General features: G+C 34.0%; 1 protein-coding gene across 3 annotated transcripts in view; it reads right to left on the bottom strand.

Annotated features, from left to right (window-relative positions):
- The window catches only part of IDE (insulin degrading enzyme), a 63074-nt gene that overhangs the window by 27729 nt on the left and 15896 nt on the right, over nucleotides 1-19449 (bottom strand). For all 3 annotated transcript variants that reach the window (XM_032191540.1, XM_032191538.1, XM_032191539.1), the window contains exons 5-13: nucleotides 18253-18375; nucleotides 14120-14232; nucleotides 13570-13732; nucleotides 12838-12930; nucleotides 12212-12303; nucleotides 11367-11447; nucleotides 7793-7896; nucleotides 1617-1719; nucleotides 514-636 (exon numbers count right to left, since the gene is read on the bottom strand). In XM_032191540.1, coding sequence (XP_032047431.1) covers nucleotides 514-636; nucleotides 1617-1719; nucleotides 7793-7896; nucleotides 11367-11447; nucleotides 12212-12303; nucleotides 12838-12930; nucleotides 13570-13732; nucleotides 14120-14232; nucleotides 18253-18375 — 995 coding nt within the window. The remainder of the gene's footprint in view (nucleotides 1-513; nucleotides 637-1616; nucleotides 1720-7792; nucleotides 7897-11366; nucleotides 11448-12211; nucleotides 12304-12837; nucleotides 12931-13569; nucleotides 13733-14119; nucleotides 14233-18252; nucleotides 18376-19449) is intronic.

The following is a 19449-nucleotide window of genomic DNA, read 5'->3' as shown; positions in this document are numbered from 1 at the left end:
GTGTAAGTAGTGTGAAGTAATTTTTAAGTACACAGATAATAAGATTTGCTAAAAATACCGAGATCATTAAATGATGCCTCCAGAAGACCGGAAAGTGATGTTTATGTGTTTACACCTTTCTTTCTCTCCATGCAATTGCAAGCTTTCTTTACTCATAGTTTAAAAAAAAAGGCCTTGTCTACACACTTGATTTACTGAATAGTGTTCAAAAACTACAAGACAGGCAGTCACCCTTCTGCTGGATAAACCAGGTTTAATACTATTTATAGAAGCTGTTAACACACTTTCAAAATGTCAAAAGAGTCCAAGTTGTTTGTGGATTCGTTTTCATAGGAACCCAAGTAGTAACAATCCAAAGGTTTGCATGAATGGACTTTCCATTATCTAGCAATACCTGTAAGGCCTATTTTTGTTGTTTATTACGTTCTGGAATATTCTAAGTTCTGTATTTTAAAAACACACTGCTAACTTCCCAGAAAGTTAAACAGCAAACAGAACAGATAGATACCTTACCTTGACAAGGGCAGGGTACTGTGTCGCATCTTTTTCCAATGGCAAAATCTCAAAGTTAGTAGGAATGAACTCATTCTTCATTGGAAGCTTGAATTTCCCATTCAGGTCAGCATTTTGCCATTTCTAGATAAATAGGAGAAACGATGCAAAATAAAATTTCTACTTATATATATTACTATATATACTCATTGTCTTTCTACTGTAATAGAAGATTCAATAATATGTTCCACTATCTTATGTGTAATTGCTAGCAAAGTAACAGGAAAAGAGAGAAATATCTGAGACCAAATTGAAGTAGGCTATTAGGAGGATGAAGTGCTCAGGAGAATGAGGAAAAAAAAAAGAAAATTTTGAAAGCTGACAGTAGAGTGGAAGTGGTTCTGTGCCTCATTTTTTCTGCTAATGAGAACTCTAAGTGAAGGCATTACACTAAATACATCAACAAAGAACATAGGTATGGAAAAGCTAAAGGAAGTGAGGTGATCCTATGCGATGCCTGTCCAAAGCACGTTGGGCAGGTCTAATATAGCTTTAGGGTGTATTTAGCCATCTCTTCCTAAAAGAAGTAGTGAATAAAGAGATTCAGTAAGGACTTACCCACCTTCACTGGTGTTGTTTTGATTTTTAGAAACTTATTTAATGTTCTCATTTTGTAAGTTGCAAAAATCCATTTCAGAAACACAGATATATATAGCAGTTGTAAAAACATTCCTTTCTTAAATGTTAATGAACCATCCTATTCTTAACAGAAACTCAAAAATATATCAACTTTTTAAAATTTAAAAGTAGCTACTGCATATTATGGAACTTTTATAGAAAAGCTGCATACAGTTTTTAATATAGAGAATAACATTCTCTGTATTAAAACTTTATATAGCTTAAAGCCATTAAAACATGTATGTTCTATGTAATATATGTTCTATGTAATAAATTTGAAATTCAAAGATCCTTGGTTCTCATAATATTAAATGGACTCAATGCATACTTTTGTACTATGTACAGCAAATTTATGTTTTCCCTTCCTCTAAATGTAAAATTAGACTAGAAATTTACCACTGCTTTTCACTTGTAGGTATTGGAATATATTAAATGTTTTAACATGCCTTAATAACTTCATCAGAAATTGCTTCTTGCTTGTACTGTGTTCCATACCAGTCTTCTGTTCGGTCAGTTTTTCCTTCAAAAGACTTGGACACTATTGCAACTCTGAAAACAAAGAGACATAGCAGTTTTGCATGAATATGTTTAAGAAAACAGTGAGCAATTATTTAGAGTGCTATTTCTGTTCCATCATGATAATGCATTTATTTCCCTTGGATAATTACAGAGTACATTTAAATAGCCTGATTTCATGGTTAATCTTAGTGGTTAGTTAAGTATCCATATACTTGCTATCAGCATAATTTAATTTTACCATTTTTTCTGAAGTGTTACAACCTAGAGCTATACACAACTGTTGTATTCAATATACATGTATATTTTATAAGCTTTGTCCTTGTTCCAGAAGACACAAGCAGCAGTACTTGAGATCTTCAGAAAGAACGAATCAACTAATTCAATTTTTCATACCACCTATATCAAAATTCAGAGAAATGGAAATACTGACTATAGAAATTTTATTCCAGACCTAGGGTTTTAGATTACATTATTGCAATTGCACTTTTCCCATTCATAACCTGACTCATGTTTCTTCATCTTGTATCATTCTCATTTCAGATTTACACCTTTTTGTTTATTTATTCATTTTCGAGGATAAAAAAGCAGGAGGATTAATATATTCTATAGTCAATACTAGAGAATTGCACTCTGTTAGATACCCAGAGAATCCACCCAAGAGGAGAAATCCAGAATAAAGAAAATTACAAACTTATATTTATTCAGTAGTCTTCGTAACAGGTATCAAGCAAATCCCTTGAATTTTTTAACAGCCAACAACATGAAATAGTATTCAATAGAAATAAGGAGCTAGCTTTAAAAATAAATGTAAAGAAGTAAAAAATGAAAACAAAGAATTTATAAGAATTCTGAAATTGTTTAAAAAAGGTAGCAGAATTATCTCCTACGTACATTTAATGATCGCTAGATGCTGGATAGAACAGAAACAAACTTTGTCAAATCTTGTGCAGATGGCTAAAATGCACATTAAAGCATCAAAGTATATACAATGCAAGTGCTCTTTTATAGCACAGTATCTTCAGGCTAAGAACATTCTGTTGTATATTTTTCATGTGTACAACAAATAGGGGCAGGAATCAAAACAGGCATATGGATGTGCCTCAAAATATAGTATTTTAGTTTAGAAATACACTGCTGGAGAATACCCTTAGGGTGATTTTTACAATACATTGAAAAGCTTAAATGCACAGAATACTAATATTGTGAACATCTAGGTCCTCATACCTCCCTTTTCATCTAATGTATACATGTAAATGACTAAACGATCCAATAACATTGAAGAAAACAGGATTCTGCTGTATTAAGTTCAAGATTCCCCTATTACCAGAATTTTCAAATGACTGTAATTTAACCTGGGCCTTGCATTTCAAACAGCAGGACAACAGTGGGGTAAAAGATCACTAGACATACAGCTAGCAGTAGATGCATTTAAATGAGAAATACATCTAAGAGCCACATGGAATTGCAAAGACATTCTCTAGCAATAAATTCAAAATGGAAGCAGGACTTGTACCAGAGTCTAATTTTGAGACAATATTTTAAATCAGACACACTAAACAGGGTAATCAAACCTCATGTTTCAGGAATGCAGATGATTTCCTCTGAGTAACCACATGATTAGCATGAGCATGTACACACATACAAATACACAATAGCCCATGCCTCTCTGCAAAAGTCACAAAACGTCTAAACCAGAATGAGAATGTTCATCTCTGAGAGATGTATTTCATCTGTCATTGTAAATGGCAGCAGAAACGGTTAACCTTTTTATAATGACTTTGTATAAAATGGTTTCATGTCTGTTCCAATGTTGCATCTATTGTATTGTTTTGTCATTTGTTTGTTTTTACACAAAAGAAACAATATAACACTAAGTAAATATCCAGCAAAGAGCTAAGCACTTCAGTCCTAGAGAATATTTGTTCTTGCAAAACAGCAGACATTAGCTCAGTCAACAGGGTGAAATCTATTACAGAGACTGTTGTTTTCATAAAAATGAGCCATAGGAATATTCTGTGTTTTGCATTTTAACTCAGACAGCTGGTGAGCAAAAACTCTACCGTGTACAGATGAAGTTGCTAAGAGACTGTAGAAAAACAAAGTCTATTAGAATTTCAGAGCAACCTACCAGGTCTTTCTTCCCATCCTAAAACACAAACAACAAAAGAGATAAACTCTTAAACTAAGAGATTATCCTGATAGAATTCCAATAATCATGTGGACTGAGCAGCAAGACAAAGGTGTGCCGTAACACACAAATGTCTTATTCTGCTGCTTGAGCATCAGTACCCTGGAGAAGGGAATGTAGTGACAATATGGGCACCCATATATTTCCTGTAGGAACAGAAGAATTAAACACATAGAATTAAAAAGAAGAATTAAAGAGGTAAGAATTATTCTATTCGCTCAACGTACAGAAAATTGAATTGTGGAAATTAGCTTTGTAAGAACTTCTGTTTCATGGTATCCTCCCGCCTTCCCTATACCCCAAGTTACCACTGGAGTAATTAGTTACATGCTGAGCTCTCTCAAAATAAATGCTTACAACCATATGACACAAATTAAAAGGTATTTCATCTGCCTGCACCTCAACCAAAACCAAGCACCTACAGCAATGAACAGCAGGACAAAATAGGGAAAGGGAAAAAGCAGTACCACACGTTGAAACACAGTGCTGTGCAGTTATTTAAATACATCATGATGCATCTTTAAAGCTCCTAATTATTCTTTTTCACTCCTGCGCTGTACTCTTTGGAACTATGAACATCCACATGGTTTAAGACAGCATTGAAATGCACTGGAAATGCAAAATAGGCATTATGGCCTTCCTATAACAAACTTAAACTAAACAAGCACAAACAGAATTCTGAGCCATTCATGAAAAAAAAAAAAAAAGAAAATATAAATGCAATTTACTTCTGTATGTACATTCTTGTACATACAAGTGGTTGTAGTTCTCAGTTACTCAGTTATGTTCAATGTTCCTACAAAAAGCAATGGCTTGTGATGGGAAATACGTGAACAAATTGTGATTTTCAAAATGTTTCATCAAATACAATGCAAGAAAAAAAAGTAAGCATACTACATTTGTAACATGTTTATCATCAGGGATGAGCATCAACAACTACACTAAATAACTGTTCACTATCTGTCAAATTCAGGCCCTTAGAAATTTTCTATCTAGGATTCTACTAATGCTTCACTTCAGATATAGAAAAGAAAGGAAAAGGATCCATTTAAGATCCAGTAAAAAACATTCTTTAGTTGCTTAATCTAATGAGTCACTAACTTCTTAAATTTTAATAAGAGCATTTATACTGCAGATGATGAGGAAAAAGATGTATTGGAAATAACACGAAAAATATATTTTTCAGCTAAAATTGCGACAAATACCTTATCTTCACAGATGGCTGGCAAAACCCAATGCAGTTGGAACAAGCAAAAATGATGCTTATATCTTAAGGAGGTTTCTCTCTTGGGGAAATTAAGCTAATAAATGCAACAAATAGCATGCGGGGGCAGGAGGAGAATATAAAAATTTCCTGTTATGGCTCAATCAAATAGAAGAGCATATGGATACTTGCTACCATCTGTGAGTATGGATATTTTTCCATACTTCTTAAAAACACAATTTGTTAAGAAAATAACATGGTCAAAAAGTTAAGCTTTTTTTTTTTTTCTCCTTTTTTTAAAGACACTTAACAGTGGTCTCAACTGTGAATACAGCTACCCCAATATAAACGTGCCAAGAAAAGCCCTTGGTGCAGGTGAATTCCAATAAGATTAGGAAAAGCAAATAACAAATAAGTCCATTATAAAAAGCAGTACCTCAAGTCAAGAAAAGCTAAATCACTGCAAGACACAATTTATGCAAGGTGGAAGAAAAAAAAAAATTACTTGTGAACAATTCTAAAACCTGTGAGAAGTTCAAACTTGAGTGGAATTTCTTGGTAAGCTTTAAGATAGGTATTTGTGTGTTCTCCCTGTTAAATACTAAAATACATCTTTATATTACAAGTAAGCTTTTGTATCTAATTTTCAAGAACTTAGGCAGTAAACATGAAAATAGGAAAGAGAACCAGGAAAATTTCCTTTAAAGTTTTGCTCATTCCTAATATGATCTCTCCAAACATTCCAGCTTCAGTTCAGTATCCCACACACATTACACGTAGATGCACACCCACATACAAGGATACAGGCCCTTCTTTAAAGGGTATTAATTACTATGGCAACTACTGTCACTGACATAGGCAGCTCCAGTTATTTTATCATTACCAATATACCCCTTGAAACAGCAGGGCTCCATGACATTTGCAAATACAGATCATAATCCAATTTTATCCTTTATCCAATAACTATTTGAAACATACAGATTTTTTGAAAATAAAGTAAAACACGGCATAAACTAAATGAAATCACTGAAGAAATTTTGTCATACAAAAAAATACAGTGAAGATTCATGCCCCAAATTTTAAGTTACTCACACTAAATTCAGATAGTTGAAATGCTCTAAAAATATACGAATACTTGCTCACTGTCCTTTTGTATACAACACTGTCCAAAAATGTATACAGAATATGTTCAGAAAGAGCAAAAAAAAAATCAGTATCTTGGAAACATACCTGGCTTCTAAAGCACTCTGACAAACAGATGTTCAAATACACTAAGACTGATATACAGAATCATAATCAACACCTTGTTTCTGTTTCTATATATTTTAGTATCTCTACACAACTTAAATTTAATACTGCAATTTGTTACGATATACACAAAAGCTGTATTAGAACTGCTAAACTGCAAAAAAGAAAATTCAGGCTGTAAAGTGCTAGTTTAATTGTTGACCATGCAACCTTAACTTGCTCTCTGCCTTTCTAGTAATTAGCTTGTATTAAATCATAAACATACATATATACACACATTTAAATATTACACAACAGACAACCAAGAAGCAGTTATTTGATATTGTCTTTTTGTTTTCCTCAATGCATGAGCTGAATTCTCTTTCCAATAGTCACCTCCTTTTCTAAATGAGCAGAATTACTAAAACGTCATTTCCACAGCATTCAGTGTTACAGTGACTAATTTTTTATTTTAAAATACCCCAGAAGACATTATTTTCATAGAAAGCAAGCTGAGGCATAAAGAAACCCACATAAAGTACACATTAATTTTATATGCTTATTTTAAGATATTAAAAAAAAAAATTCTTTGCATTGTATGGCACCTCATAAATTCATTACACACCTTCCAACTACATGGTAGGTCAGGCAAAGTAATGCGTAGTACTGGCCTCTTATTATATAATTCCAGAATATTTCTACTCTTTAGGAACTTAAAGAGAAGTTGTATGGGGAAAAAGGTGAAAATAAGTAAATAAAATAAAATGTACATCTGCAGAAAGTACGGGAAAAAATAGCAAGACTTGGTAAACTAAGTATACCGGGACATTGTGGATACCTGATCCCTGGAAGTGTTCAAGTCCAGGCTGGATGGAGCTTTGAGCAACTACATCTAGTTGAAGGTACCCCCGCCCATGGCAGGGAGGTAGAACTAGATGATTTTTAAGGTCCCTTCCAACCCAAACCATACTATGATTTTAGCAGCTACAGATGCAGCTATTTCTATCCACTTGAAGCCGATTTTTTTTTTAAGCGTGTCTGCTAATCTGCATCAAATCTGGCAGCTTTTCATAGGGAACATATAGACAGCAGATAAAAACTTTCCTCTTAATTTCCAGACTTAGCTCAAAATTATGAGTACTAGAGCATTCCATTAAAAATGCCCCAAGAATTTATGATGAGCTATTGCAGTTGAGCTATTCAAGTACTCATTTTCCTAAAAACAATTTCAGTCTGAGGAAGACATCCCACACAGGAAAGATTGAGAGGGTATTTTTGTATAAACAGGAAAAGTTGCATACACTTAGAATACTTCTTTTCAATGAGGAGCAGAAATAAATCTTATTAATGCAAAACTACTCTCTCTTTTATAGTAACATTTACTTTGGAGCTCCAAGAACCACCTAAGAATTTGTGTTTCCACTAGTTCATCTGCTCTCTTATAATATTTGTGTTAAAATACAAGTTACTGTAGTTCAACTTACCGAATGTTTTCTGGTCTCAATTTATCCAGTACCATCTCTATTAAATCAGGCCTGAATTCTTCAAGCAAATACTCAGCAGCCAATACTTCTTCTATAGGATAATACTAAAAGACAAAGCCCAGACACATGTAGATGAATTAAACAAAAACTAAGCGTGAAAAAAATGGTTTTGGAAAAGAAAAAGCGGAGATTTCTGGTCACTAAATCTGTACTGACTTCATACTTTCAGATTAGAAGTGCATAGATCACTTTAAGTCCCTCTCTCAAAGAGAAACAAGACAGAGTAGCACTCTAATTATGCAGATAATATTGTTTCCTATACCAGGTGCATTGATATACTGCACATTACTATACTTTTAGTTTGAAATATTGCGTGCTTCAATATAAAAAGTCGCTGATCTTTAAATACTGTTCTGAACTGACGTAAAAATAACATGGCAAATGCTGACCCCTGGAGGATATCTTTGAAGGCAGAATACCAAGTGATCATTAGAGTGCATTTGGGAAAAACTAAATGTAACAAAACAAATGAACAAGTTTTTTGTTTTTTTAGGATTCCCTAATAATTCAGTTTTTAAAACACTAATTTAAAGTGTCTTTCAATTATTTAAAAGCATAATGCTGATTTACACAATTTTTAAGCCTAAACAAAAAACGTTAGAATAAAGTGAAAGTCTCTAAGACTTTCTACAAAACCTTCCAGGTGTACACATAGTATGTTTTGGGAAGAAGCAGCAGACAGACATGCTAGGATCCAACATAGGAAAGACAGCTCTTTGTGTGAAATCCCTCAAATTGATTCAACTACACATTTTTGCTGTCATCGCCAAGAACTTCCAATAACAAGTACACCAATAACAAGAACTTCTTGGACGAAGTATCGGTGGAGCCTAGGCAACTGACTTCTTGTCTCCCAAAAGAGATGCTTCCACTGCCTCACTGTGCCAGGCAGCTCTGAACCTTCCTTACAGCTTTTCCTTGAAATGACTCATACCTTTCCCTTATTTTTTGTGCACTTCATTGCAAGGGACCCAAACAGTACATTTCATCAAATTTTAAGACAACAGAAATTAAGCCCCATTTCTAGAAAAGCAGACAATTGAAAAAAAAAAAAAATCAAATCAGATTTCATTTCAAATGCATAGAATATACTGCCTTTTCTTTTTCATCTAGTTATGTACATTTGACTACAGAGTAGCTGAACTATTTACAATGAATTATGTGCATGCCCAACTGTTACTGAACAAGTTACTATACATTTGAAAAAAATTAATATGTACCTTGCCTCAGAGTTTCATTATGTAAGAAAAAAAAATAAATAACTTTCACTCCTCTGAAAGCGATTAGTGGGGAATACAGGAAAACTTCCAAAACCTTCTGCAGTAAAAAAATATGAGGTAGCCTAAACAAGAAGCACCAAGCATCATTAGCATTTTGCCATACAGCTATACAGCTTTTTGACCAGAATTACCTTAAGATGGTTTTCTGAATTATATACATTATACACAAGACTACAGTGGAATGACTTCCAGAACAGAGTAACTGATACTGAGCATTTTGGAAAAAAGAAGGACTGAGATGAGGGAAAAGGAGTAACAGAAAAACAAACAAACAAACAAAAAACCACACACACAAGTACAATAAACCAAACCTGTGTTATAAAGCATTCAAATGTTAATGCTGTCAAATATATCAGACAAGAACAAGATTGGAAAGGTCTTGTTCAAAACATCTGTAGTAGACCAAAGAATGCTCATTTAACTGAATTCTGCATAAAAGGCTAAGCAGACCATGCAATTTGAAGTGGAGATTTAAAGAAACCTATGTACTTCTAATCTGAAATGACCAAGGTAATACAGATTTAGTGACCAGAAGTCTATGGCATTATTACCTGTACAAAATACAAGCCATACTCTGCTCACCAACTGGAATTAAACATAACAAAATTTATTACTTTTGTTTGTTTGTTTGAGCAGAGGGTTGAACAAGACTGGCCTCCAGAGGTCCTTTCTAGCTTCAATCACTCTGTGATCACTTTTTTGAAAATCTATTTTATTTTACTTACATTATGGTATGACCTAAATTTATCTACATACAACAATCAAATTAAAATGAAAGTTTAAAAAAATGATACAACTAAGAAAACAGAACAAAACAAAAAGGGCATAGCAAACTAGGGAACAACTGTCTTTAAAATATCAAGCCTACACATGACAAATAGTGAATGTAATTTGACAGTGAGACTTTAGTGGTGACTCATTACACCACCACAAACGTGCTTTACATAGGAACTTCTGATGAATAGTAGTCTTTTTCTTTTTTTTCTTTTATCCTTTTGACAAATATGTAACAACTTATGACATTACATTTGCTAGTGCTAATTTACACGTAGGTTCTCCTCCAATTATTAAAAACATTTTGTACTCATAAGAAATCATCAAACTATAGTTCCAGCTTGAAGAAGCTTCAGAGCATAAACTTAGTATGACTCAGAGGAAAGCAAAGAGAACCAGAACAGTTAATTTTCTATTAATGTTTAAGCAACTAATGGAAGAATCAAAATTACCATTTATACTGCAAAGAATATCAAAGGAAAAAACACTGTTCTGAATTGATACCCTGCTGACAACTTCCTGATGCAATTTTTGGAGCCAGTAATCATAACCAGGACTGATCCAATGAATACAGACCACTAAAAGACCGCTTTAGAAGACAGACATAGTACAGTTCTCAAAGAAATTTCATGCATTTTTTAGAGTAAAAACAAAAATAGCAGCCAAAATAGGAGCTCCATTAAATATTCGTTTAAATGTTGTCAGTTGTCTTTTAGTAAACAGAAAGTCAATTCTGAAATAAAGGACTTATTTTAGACTTTACAAATCAAAACTGTAGGAGCATATACAGGAATTCCTGCAAAGAAAGAAACAAAAAAAAAATCTAACAAAACAATTAGCTGTGCAATAGGAAGTGGCTGCAATTTACAGATGTTGCACGAGTGCCACAAAACAAAAAGAAAACAGGCAAAATCTTCCTTCAGTGCAAAATGAGGGAACTGGATTTTGGAAGTACAAAGACCAAGTATAAGCTACATGATACTTTCACTACCAATATGTAATCCACATTAGAAGATTCAACCATTTCTGATCTGCTATCTTACTGCAGTAAGCAGAAATGCTAGTTTTATTCCAATATTGTTAATTAGAGAAGCATTTGGAAACATACTACTTGGACTTATGATAGAACATTATTTCAGTAGAACACATATAGCTTTCAAGCTGGGCATGGAATTACATGATACATTAAGAAATACTGAAACAAATCAAATAGCCAACTCCAGTTACTGTAAAATCCGTTCTATCAAGTGTAGAAATAAAAAATGGTAGTGTGAAGGAAATGCAATTTAGCAACCACCAATGGTAAGAGCTATGCAGCATAATAATAACTTCTTAAGTTCAAGAAGTGCAAAGGAACTTTGCACATACTCATATTTATTCAGTGTATGGTTAAACATACTGCAAAATTTTAAATGCTAAGACATACTATCCAAAACAAAATAAAAGAAAGTATCACTTACATGCAACATTCCTCCAAGCTTCGATGTATAACCTCGTGGTCGTTCTTTATCTTTAAATCTGAATGCCACAGCATTTAGATCCTAGGAAACAATTTAAGAAGGGTTGAAAAGCATATATCAAAAACTGTTTTAAGAATAATTAATGGCTACTTTTGTTATATCCATTTTATAGTACCATTCAATCTGAGACAAATACCTAACACAAGAGGTTTCAGTAATATTCAAGTTGCACAAAATTCATGAGCAACATGTGACCATCTCACAACATGAAGTGTTATTATTAACACCTTATTAGCAAAAAGCTCTGTGCTGAACAAAAATTAATGTCTTGTAAGTCATGTTCATCATAGGAGAGCTGTCCCAGAACTCACGGGACACCAAAGACGGGCAACAAAGCTGGCAAAGGGTGTAGAAAACAAGTCTTTCGAGGAGTGGCTGAGGGAGCTGGAGTTGTTGGAGGCCTTTTCTGACCTGAATGATTCTATGATTCCATGTATTTGAATTTCCTGGTAATTTGAGAACACCTCTACTTTAAGTAAAACAGTAATGTTCCAGTGTCAAATCCTTGAGGACAGGGTAAGAAACTTCTTCCTGTGCCTTCATTATGCTGTAATGCAATGTCAACTCATGGCTCTGTAAGAGCATTTCACATTTACATTAAGACATATTCTCAATGTACTCATTATTTGAGCCACACCACAGAAAACACACCTTTAAAGTTAAGAAACTCAGTTACCACACAATTGTTAAAGACTACGTCCACGGCCATGGAAAAAGGTCCTAGTTATAATTCAAAAATTTGTAAAAACACTACTACTGCATATTTCGTGTACCAATCACTGTACCTTGCACTCTTGGAAAACCCATTCTTGAGGTCCTTCTGTACGTAGTTTTTGAATATACTGAAACATGTGCAAAATAATATCTTCAACATGCACTGGAAAGAAAAAAAATGCTTGCTTAATCCTACACAAAGAAATAATTCTGATGAAAACAAGTAAGAAACTTTGTATTTTGAATTACATTCTGATACATCAAGGTATTTAAGTATATTTACAATCCCACTGAAAAAGTTAATACGATTATTCATAGACATGAATAGTGCTTAGGTCCCCAGCTAATTCCGAGAACTGCTTTGAACATGTCATACAGTAAGATACTGATTTACAGTATAATTTAACTCGGATCTAAATCTTATGAATAAGTAGCACACAAAGGTATTAACAACTTTTCTTCTAAAGTAGTTTACTTTAAAATACTAATTTAATTAAATACTTCAATACTACCTCAAATAAATTGATTTATTGTGTTAGATGAAATGTGTTAACATACTGGGATCCAAAACTAGAATAAGAAGTGAATTAAAACATACTGTTTGTCAAGTTATTAGGACAATTACTCTCCCTGGATACAAACACAAGCCCATCAAGATCAGGACTAACATGGAATGCAGAAACAATGCTTCACTTACAAAGTCCTTCCTCTGTCAAATCCACATTAATGATGAAAAACATGAAACCTCTAGCACCTTCTTTCTGTCCTCCAACAAGAGTATATACCCATCCTATAAAATCAAAGAAAATATTTTGCATAAATAAACCTGTAAAGGTTTATACTACTTTCTTAGTATGCTTTAGCAACATTACCCCCACTCCTCCCCCCCCTTCCCTTTTTGGGCATTTTAACAACATTACACGTTCCCCTTCTCTTCCTTAGCACCTATAGCAACGGGGCAAGATAAACATCTGACCTATCTGATTTTGTGCTCATGGTACTAGAACAAACTAAGTATCACTAGGTCACCAGGTAATTTATTTCTATTTGGAACACAGTAATATAATGAACAACAGTGAAAGGTACACTCTGGTACTCTTCCAGACATCAAGAGAGCTGACAGTAATCTAGCTCAGTGACAGAACAGAGACAAGATCAGTACAGCAAAACTGCATGTCTCTCTAAGCAGGGGTGGACAAAGAGGAGCACAAAAAAAATAGTAGCATCAGTGGTTAGGGTGTTTGTTAGTTATTCATTTGTACCCACCACAGAAACAAGAATAAAGTGGGAAATGATTTACAACTCAAATTACTCATGTTGCTGGGAACTTCAAATTTAACTTACAGAGATAAACTATAAATTAAACGTTTAAGTTTTCAAGAGTTGTACAATTAACTAATTTTTCATTCTTCATTTTCAAAGGACTTACCTTTGGCTTTAAGCTCTGACAAAAGACTCCCTGGGCCTTCATGCCCAATCAGATGACCAAGATAATGGCCAGGATTTGATTTATAGTACTTCTGAAGGTCTGGTATAGGAAACGTGACATAAAGATTTCTGATGTCCTTAATAGGCACCACTTTGTAAAGTTGCTGAAGGTGAAAACAAAAAAGGAGATCCATAAACAAGCAGACACTCACCCAATCTCATTTATACGTTTCAGGAGCACGTATCATACCCCCTTCATGTGTACACATTTTATTACATAACATCTAAATCAGATTGAAAGGTAAATGAAAAATAGGGGAACACTTGAGGCATTCATGATGCTTAAACATAGAAATAATTATCTCACAGTTGCTTAAAGGAACAACGAAACGTACAAACTTTATCGTAAGCTGTACAAACTACAACATTCAGGCAGGTGGAAAAATGAGAACACTGACACAAAAGTAGTGAAGTGCACAATGTATCACTGTAATATAAAAACTATCACTTAAGGTATACATTCCTGACAGAAGATACATCTCTATACCTACCCGGAGATGTTCTTCTTGGAAAGGATGTTCAGGAAACTCTGGTATAGGGACATTTTTATTCTCTACTTCTGAAAATAACTTCACCACTAAGGAAGTTAGCTCATCCAAGGATTCTACAGTAAAGAAACATTAGAAAAAAACAATCATTATCTGAAATTTCTAGCTAATTTGGATTTTGGATATTATCTGGAAAACATGTGGATTATATAGAAAAGTAGTTTTAATGATACAACGATTGTTATTTTCCAAAAGGAAATATATATAATGCTAAGGTTTTTAACAATAACATGCTATAAGCATCATGGTTATTAAAGGCAGGCTTCAACCATGATTAAAATAAATCCTGTTAACAGGAAAAAAATATCCTTAAAGTGCACTGATGAATTCAAGGTGGAACTGAAGAAGAGACATGTCAGATGTTGAACATTACAAAAATAAACATTTCACAAAAAGCCTAAAGGAGATGGAATTACAGTTGCTAATTTTCCAGAGGAAAAGCATATTTGTCAAAAGATGTTCTTTGATCTCAGCTAACCTCCAATACTTCATACACACAGAGAGCCAGCATCATCTGTGCTCAGTGCCTCATAATTTCATACACACATCTGTGACCTGTTTAAGCATTTGCACTTTACATCCATTCTAGTTGCAAGCCTTGACTAATACTCTTCAAATATGATAGGAAGACCATTTGTGGAAAGTACTTGCTGTTGTGCATGAATTTACCTGAATGCATCTATACAGCTGATATACTGCCTTCAAACTAGCCATCCGCTAAAACATGCGCTTTGGAGCACTTCTCACAGTAACAATAAGATAAGAGATTCATCCTTCAGATTTTTTAGCACACATCTTTCAAGGAAAATTTGGGGTTTCTGGAATGTCTCAGAGTACAACTTCAATCCTTGAAAGATTTCAAAAAGTGGTCGCCTTGTTCCTCAAAACAATCCCAGTTAGATTTAGAAAGGGGAATCTTTCCTGTCCGACATAAATTTGCTCCTACATGAGTTACTCCTGACAGAGTGCTGCAGAGGAAAAAAGCCAGCATAAGCCAAGATGGATCACTGTACACTAAGATTTTATGAACTGCACCTAATTCTGTTAAAGATTCATATTTTTTCAATCCCCATCAGAAAAAGTGTTGAAGACTGCATCTACAGTATGAGATAGTATTGGGCATTACATTTAATAGGTATTGTTAATGCCTTTTCAGGCTTAACCCTAGCCTGTAACACTAAAATAACTGCAGAAAGATACAGGCTTGCTTCGTTAGAAGCCATTTGAGGCTCAAGTTTGCATTTTTCTATGCTAAAATGAAAACCAGCTGAAACCTATCAACCTGTTACCCTGTTTAATTTGGCCACAGAAGACAAAAAACTATTATTTTCAAAGAATTACTTTGACACTTATTTTTCCCTCCAAAGTTGGCTTCTTAGTTTAAGGAAGGCATACAATGCATTACTGCCACCTCTCTGGCAAATCCTCAATCACAATTATGCCAAAATTACATTGTGAGGATAATAACTCTAAACATCAAACAAAATTTTCCTCTTTAAGCAACAAACAGCTTCACAATAATATTTCTGGTTACCAGATATAGCTTCCTTATAAATCAATAAGTACAGTGCTCAGCTACATTGAAATACAAGAAATCTGAATTCAAGTTTTCCTACTCAAGTCTCTGTGAAGCTAAACAAAAAAGCCACCCCAAAATGGGCATCAAAGAACACAATCATTTAAGTTTCAGAACTGCTGTGAAGGTTTTCTTTAGGACTAATTTCCAGTTGCCAGGGTAATTCTTACTGAAAAAGTAAGAATTTAAGAGTCTACATGGGAACTGCTGTACTGAAGTTGTTCCGTGATCATTCAGTGAATTTTGATTTTGATTAGGTTTTGGTTTTGCTGGGTGATTTAAAAAAAAAATAAATCTTAAGACATTTTAAATTGAATTTCATGATTCAATTTCAGCACAGTTTTATTTTGAATATTTATAGGTAATTAGCAGAGATATTCTGATTCTCTCACCACTTTCCACAGATGTACATTGTATATTCATTTTACTTATATATAAGTGGTGGGAAAAACAGACAATTATGAGGCTGCACAAAGCTTATTTCAGAAGTTGTCGTTTCCCCCCCAGCCCCGTAAAAAAAAAAAAAAAAAGCATTTGCATAATTCTGCTGCTTGAACAAATAATAAGAGTGAGAAATGCTATGTCTCTTTTCAGGGAAAGTAAGATGCAAAGTAAGATGCAACTTTTTCCCAAATAACACTTCACACTTACTGTGACAACTACTTAATTACGATGAAAATGTGTAGTTACGTATCCTCTTGTAAACAAGCAGACTGACAATAAGCCTGCTTCAAACAAGTAACAAAAAGTTACTTTCAAAATTTTATTTATTTTACAAAATTGAAAGGAAGAATCCCAAACACTGATATTTCATAGGCTCTTACTTTTTTCTGAATATTGATCTATACAGGAAGAAATTCATATGGAAGAAATTAACTGCAAAAATCACTAGCAATAACACCTAAATTAAAGATTTTTACAGGGATTATTTTATTATACATGTATATGCATATGCATAAATACCCACATAAATATATGTATATATACGCATACACATATACACATTATATATCTATAAACTGAAGAAACGTTTGAAAGCAAAACTATTTTCTGCATTTTATTGGTATCTGAAATGCAGATTTTGTCTGTCCTGAAGACTGCCTGTACAGTCTTCCTGGACAGGAAGAGAATTAATTCAATTGTTATCAACTCTGATCAATACCTACTTATCTTCAATTAATAAATCAATACTTCAAAGAAAATAAACAGCTCCTTAGACAACAACCTTGCTTCCTCAATGACAAAACAAATTTGTATACATACTTCTAAGCTCATAAAGCTCTCTAGAACAAAAGTAGTTTTTTTTCCTCAGGTAGAATATGCAGAAGAAAAAAAGAGGACTAGAGGGAAATTCCTCCTTCAAACATAAATAAAAAATATTTACACATATTTACAGGCTGTCTTCATTAATATCACAGTGCTTAATTGCATAAAGTTTCCACTGCTGTTAGGAGAATAAGCAAGGCATTCTCACACATAAAATATATCTAACCTTTGTTGTATTACATAAGTACCTACTAACAACATACCTGATCCTACTCCTTAAATAAAATTCTAATACATTTTACTGTGCAACCTGCACAGTAAAACAACAAAAAAATCTATGGTATTCTCATCAATATATGATACTAAAGCAGATGAGTTCTAATAATAAAACAACTTGATAGGAATTAGGGAGCCTGGTACTGATTTGACAAGGAATATACACACAAAAGTTGGATAGTTGGATTTGGTTAAGAACTATAAGCCTCATGATGTCTGCCCATCTTAGAATCTACAAGAAAAGGAATTACTTATGCACTATGATTAAAATGATATAGATATGCTTTGTCAATGTGCTTCAAATGCAGTGCCCTGTGAACAGGGGACTGTAAAGAAAGCTTTCCGCTTTTCTAGTAAATGGTATTCTATTCATCCTCATCATCCGAGCATTATTGTAAAACACTCATCTATCAGCATGCTTTCAAGAAGCAGTTTTCAACGCACTGTCATTAAGGTTTTGGCAAACCCTTATACAATCTTGACCGAGGAAGGTCTTAAGCAATTGGAATGTCTGTTACATTACTTCTGAACTAAAAACTGAAGTAAACTGAAGTAAAGGCTTATCTCAGTGTTTCATTACATTCATCCTTTGATAACATGTTAGTTTTTGTAGTGGAAGTATGTGCAAGTCTAAAATATGAAAACAATATCAAAAGCCCTCAAAAACTGAAAACAGAAGTGTCAGTCTTCATAAGAAACACACAATGAGTGCAACTGAGGACTCGATAATGAATTTAAAGTTTTCAGCTTAGTATTGTAAGCTTATAACTTTTAAGTTTACACACTGTGAGTTGGTTTGGAGACTTCACCAAACGAAACAATGTTTGGTCAGCTTGTACAAGCTTTGCTTTCTTTCCCTTTATAGATTTTCAGATTTGCATACACTTTGTTTTCTTCTCTGTGAACATAAATGTATTTAAATTCTTAACGAATTAACAGAAAAACTCTGAGCTCTCACCTCTTCCTAAGACACAAATAGCCATTAAATTTGATGAATAATAAGTAGAATGGAACTTCAATAACTCTTGTCTTACATCTATTCCTTCCTTGGTTGGTCTAGTTTCCAGAGTGAGTTTGTTCCCTGTAACATAAAATAAGAGTTAACAATATAGCTTGTTGATTACATATATACTTACGGTTTGTGAATTTACAAATTATTTATATGTATATGAATCTGCTCTTTTTAAAAAGAACTACTACACATAATAATAGGAAAAGTGGATTAATATTGTCTGTTTTCATCAGAAACAATAAATATTTCCTTTCTCAATCTGCATCTTCTTCAAGAATCCAGGATGTTTCAGCCTTCCAAATTATATATAATTTTTTTTATTTGAATGGCTATTTCAAAGCAATGCAAGTAAGCCTAGACTTTAATTCAGAAAAAGGAAAACTTTTCTCTTTGTAGGGTGTTATGTTTTGGATTAGGATGAGAAGAGTGTTGATAACATGCTCATGTTTTAATTGTTGCAGAGCAGTGCTTAGACTAAGCCAAGGACTTTCCAGCTTCTCTCTCTGTCCTGCCAGCAGGCAGGCTAGGGGTGCAGCAGGAGCTAGGAGGGGACAGACCCAGGACGCCTGACCCAAACTGGCCAAAGTTTCCATCCCATCTGACATCATGCTAAACAATATATAAGGGTGGCTAGCCAGGGGGAGGGGGAGCGGACTGCTTGGGGTTAGGCTGGGCATCAGTCAGCAGGTGGTGACCAATTGCATTGTGCATCACTTGTTTTGTACACATTATTATTAGTAGTACTATTACCATTACCATTATCATTATTATTATTATTATTATTTTCCTGTCTTAATAAACTGTCTTTATCTCAACCCACAGGCTTCATTCTCCCGTTTCTCTCCCCCGTCCCAGAGGGGGAGGGTAAGCGAACGGCTGTGTGGTGCTTAGTTGCCAGCCGGGTTAAACCACAACACATAGGAATCACTGTATGAAATTATCTGCACGCCACAAATTATAGCCTAGAATGCTAAGACAAAGTGAAGTAGTTACTAATTTCAAAATGCAGTTTGTAAATTGTGACTGTTCAGCTTCTGCTTCACAAACAGCTGAGCTGTTCCTGCAGTATGGGAACAGGATTAAAGAGGAAGAGAACCACTGCAATTGTTCCCTAAATAAGCCATATTTGCAGCACATACCAAA

This window comes from Aythya fuligula, chromosome 7 (genome assembly GCF_009819795.1).
Source record: "Aythya fuligula isolate bAytFul2 chromosome 7, bAytFul2.pri, whole genome shotgun sequence".
NCBI lineage: Eukaryota > Metazoa > Chordata > Aves > Anseriformes > Anatidae > Aythya > Aythya fuligula.
This window is presented reverse-complemented; position numbering and strand designations above follow the sequence as displayed.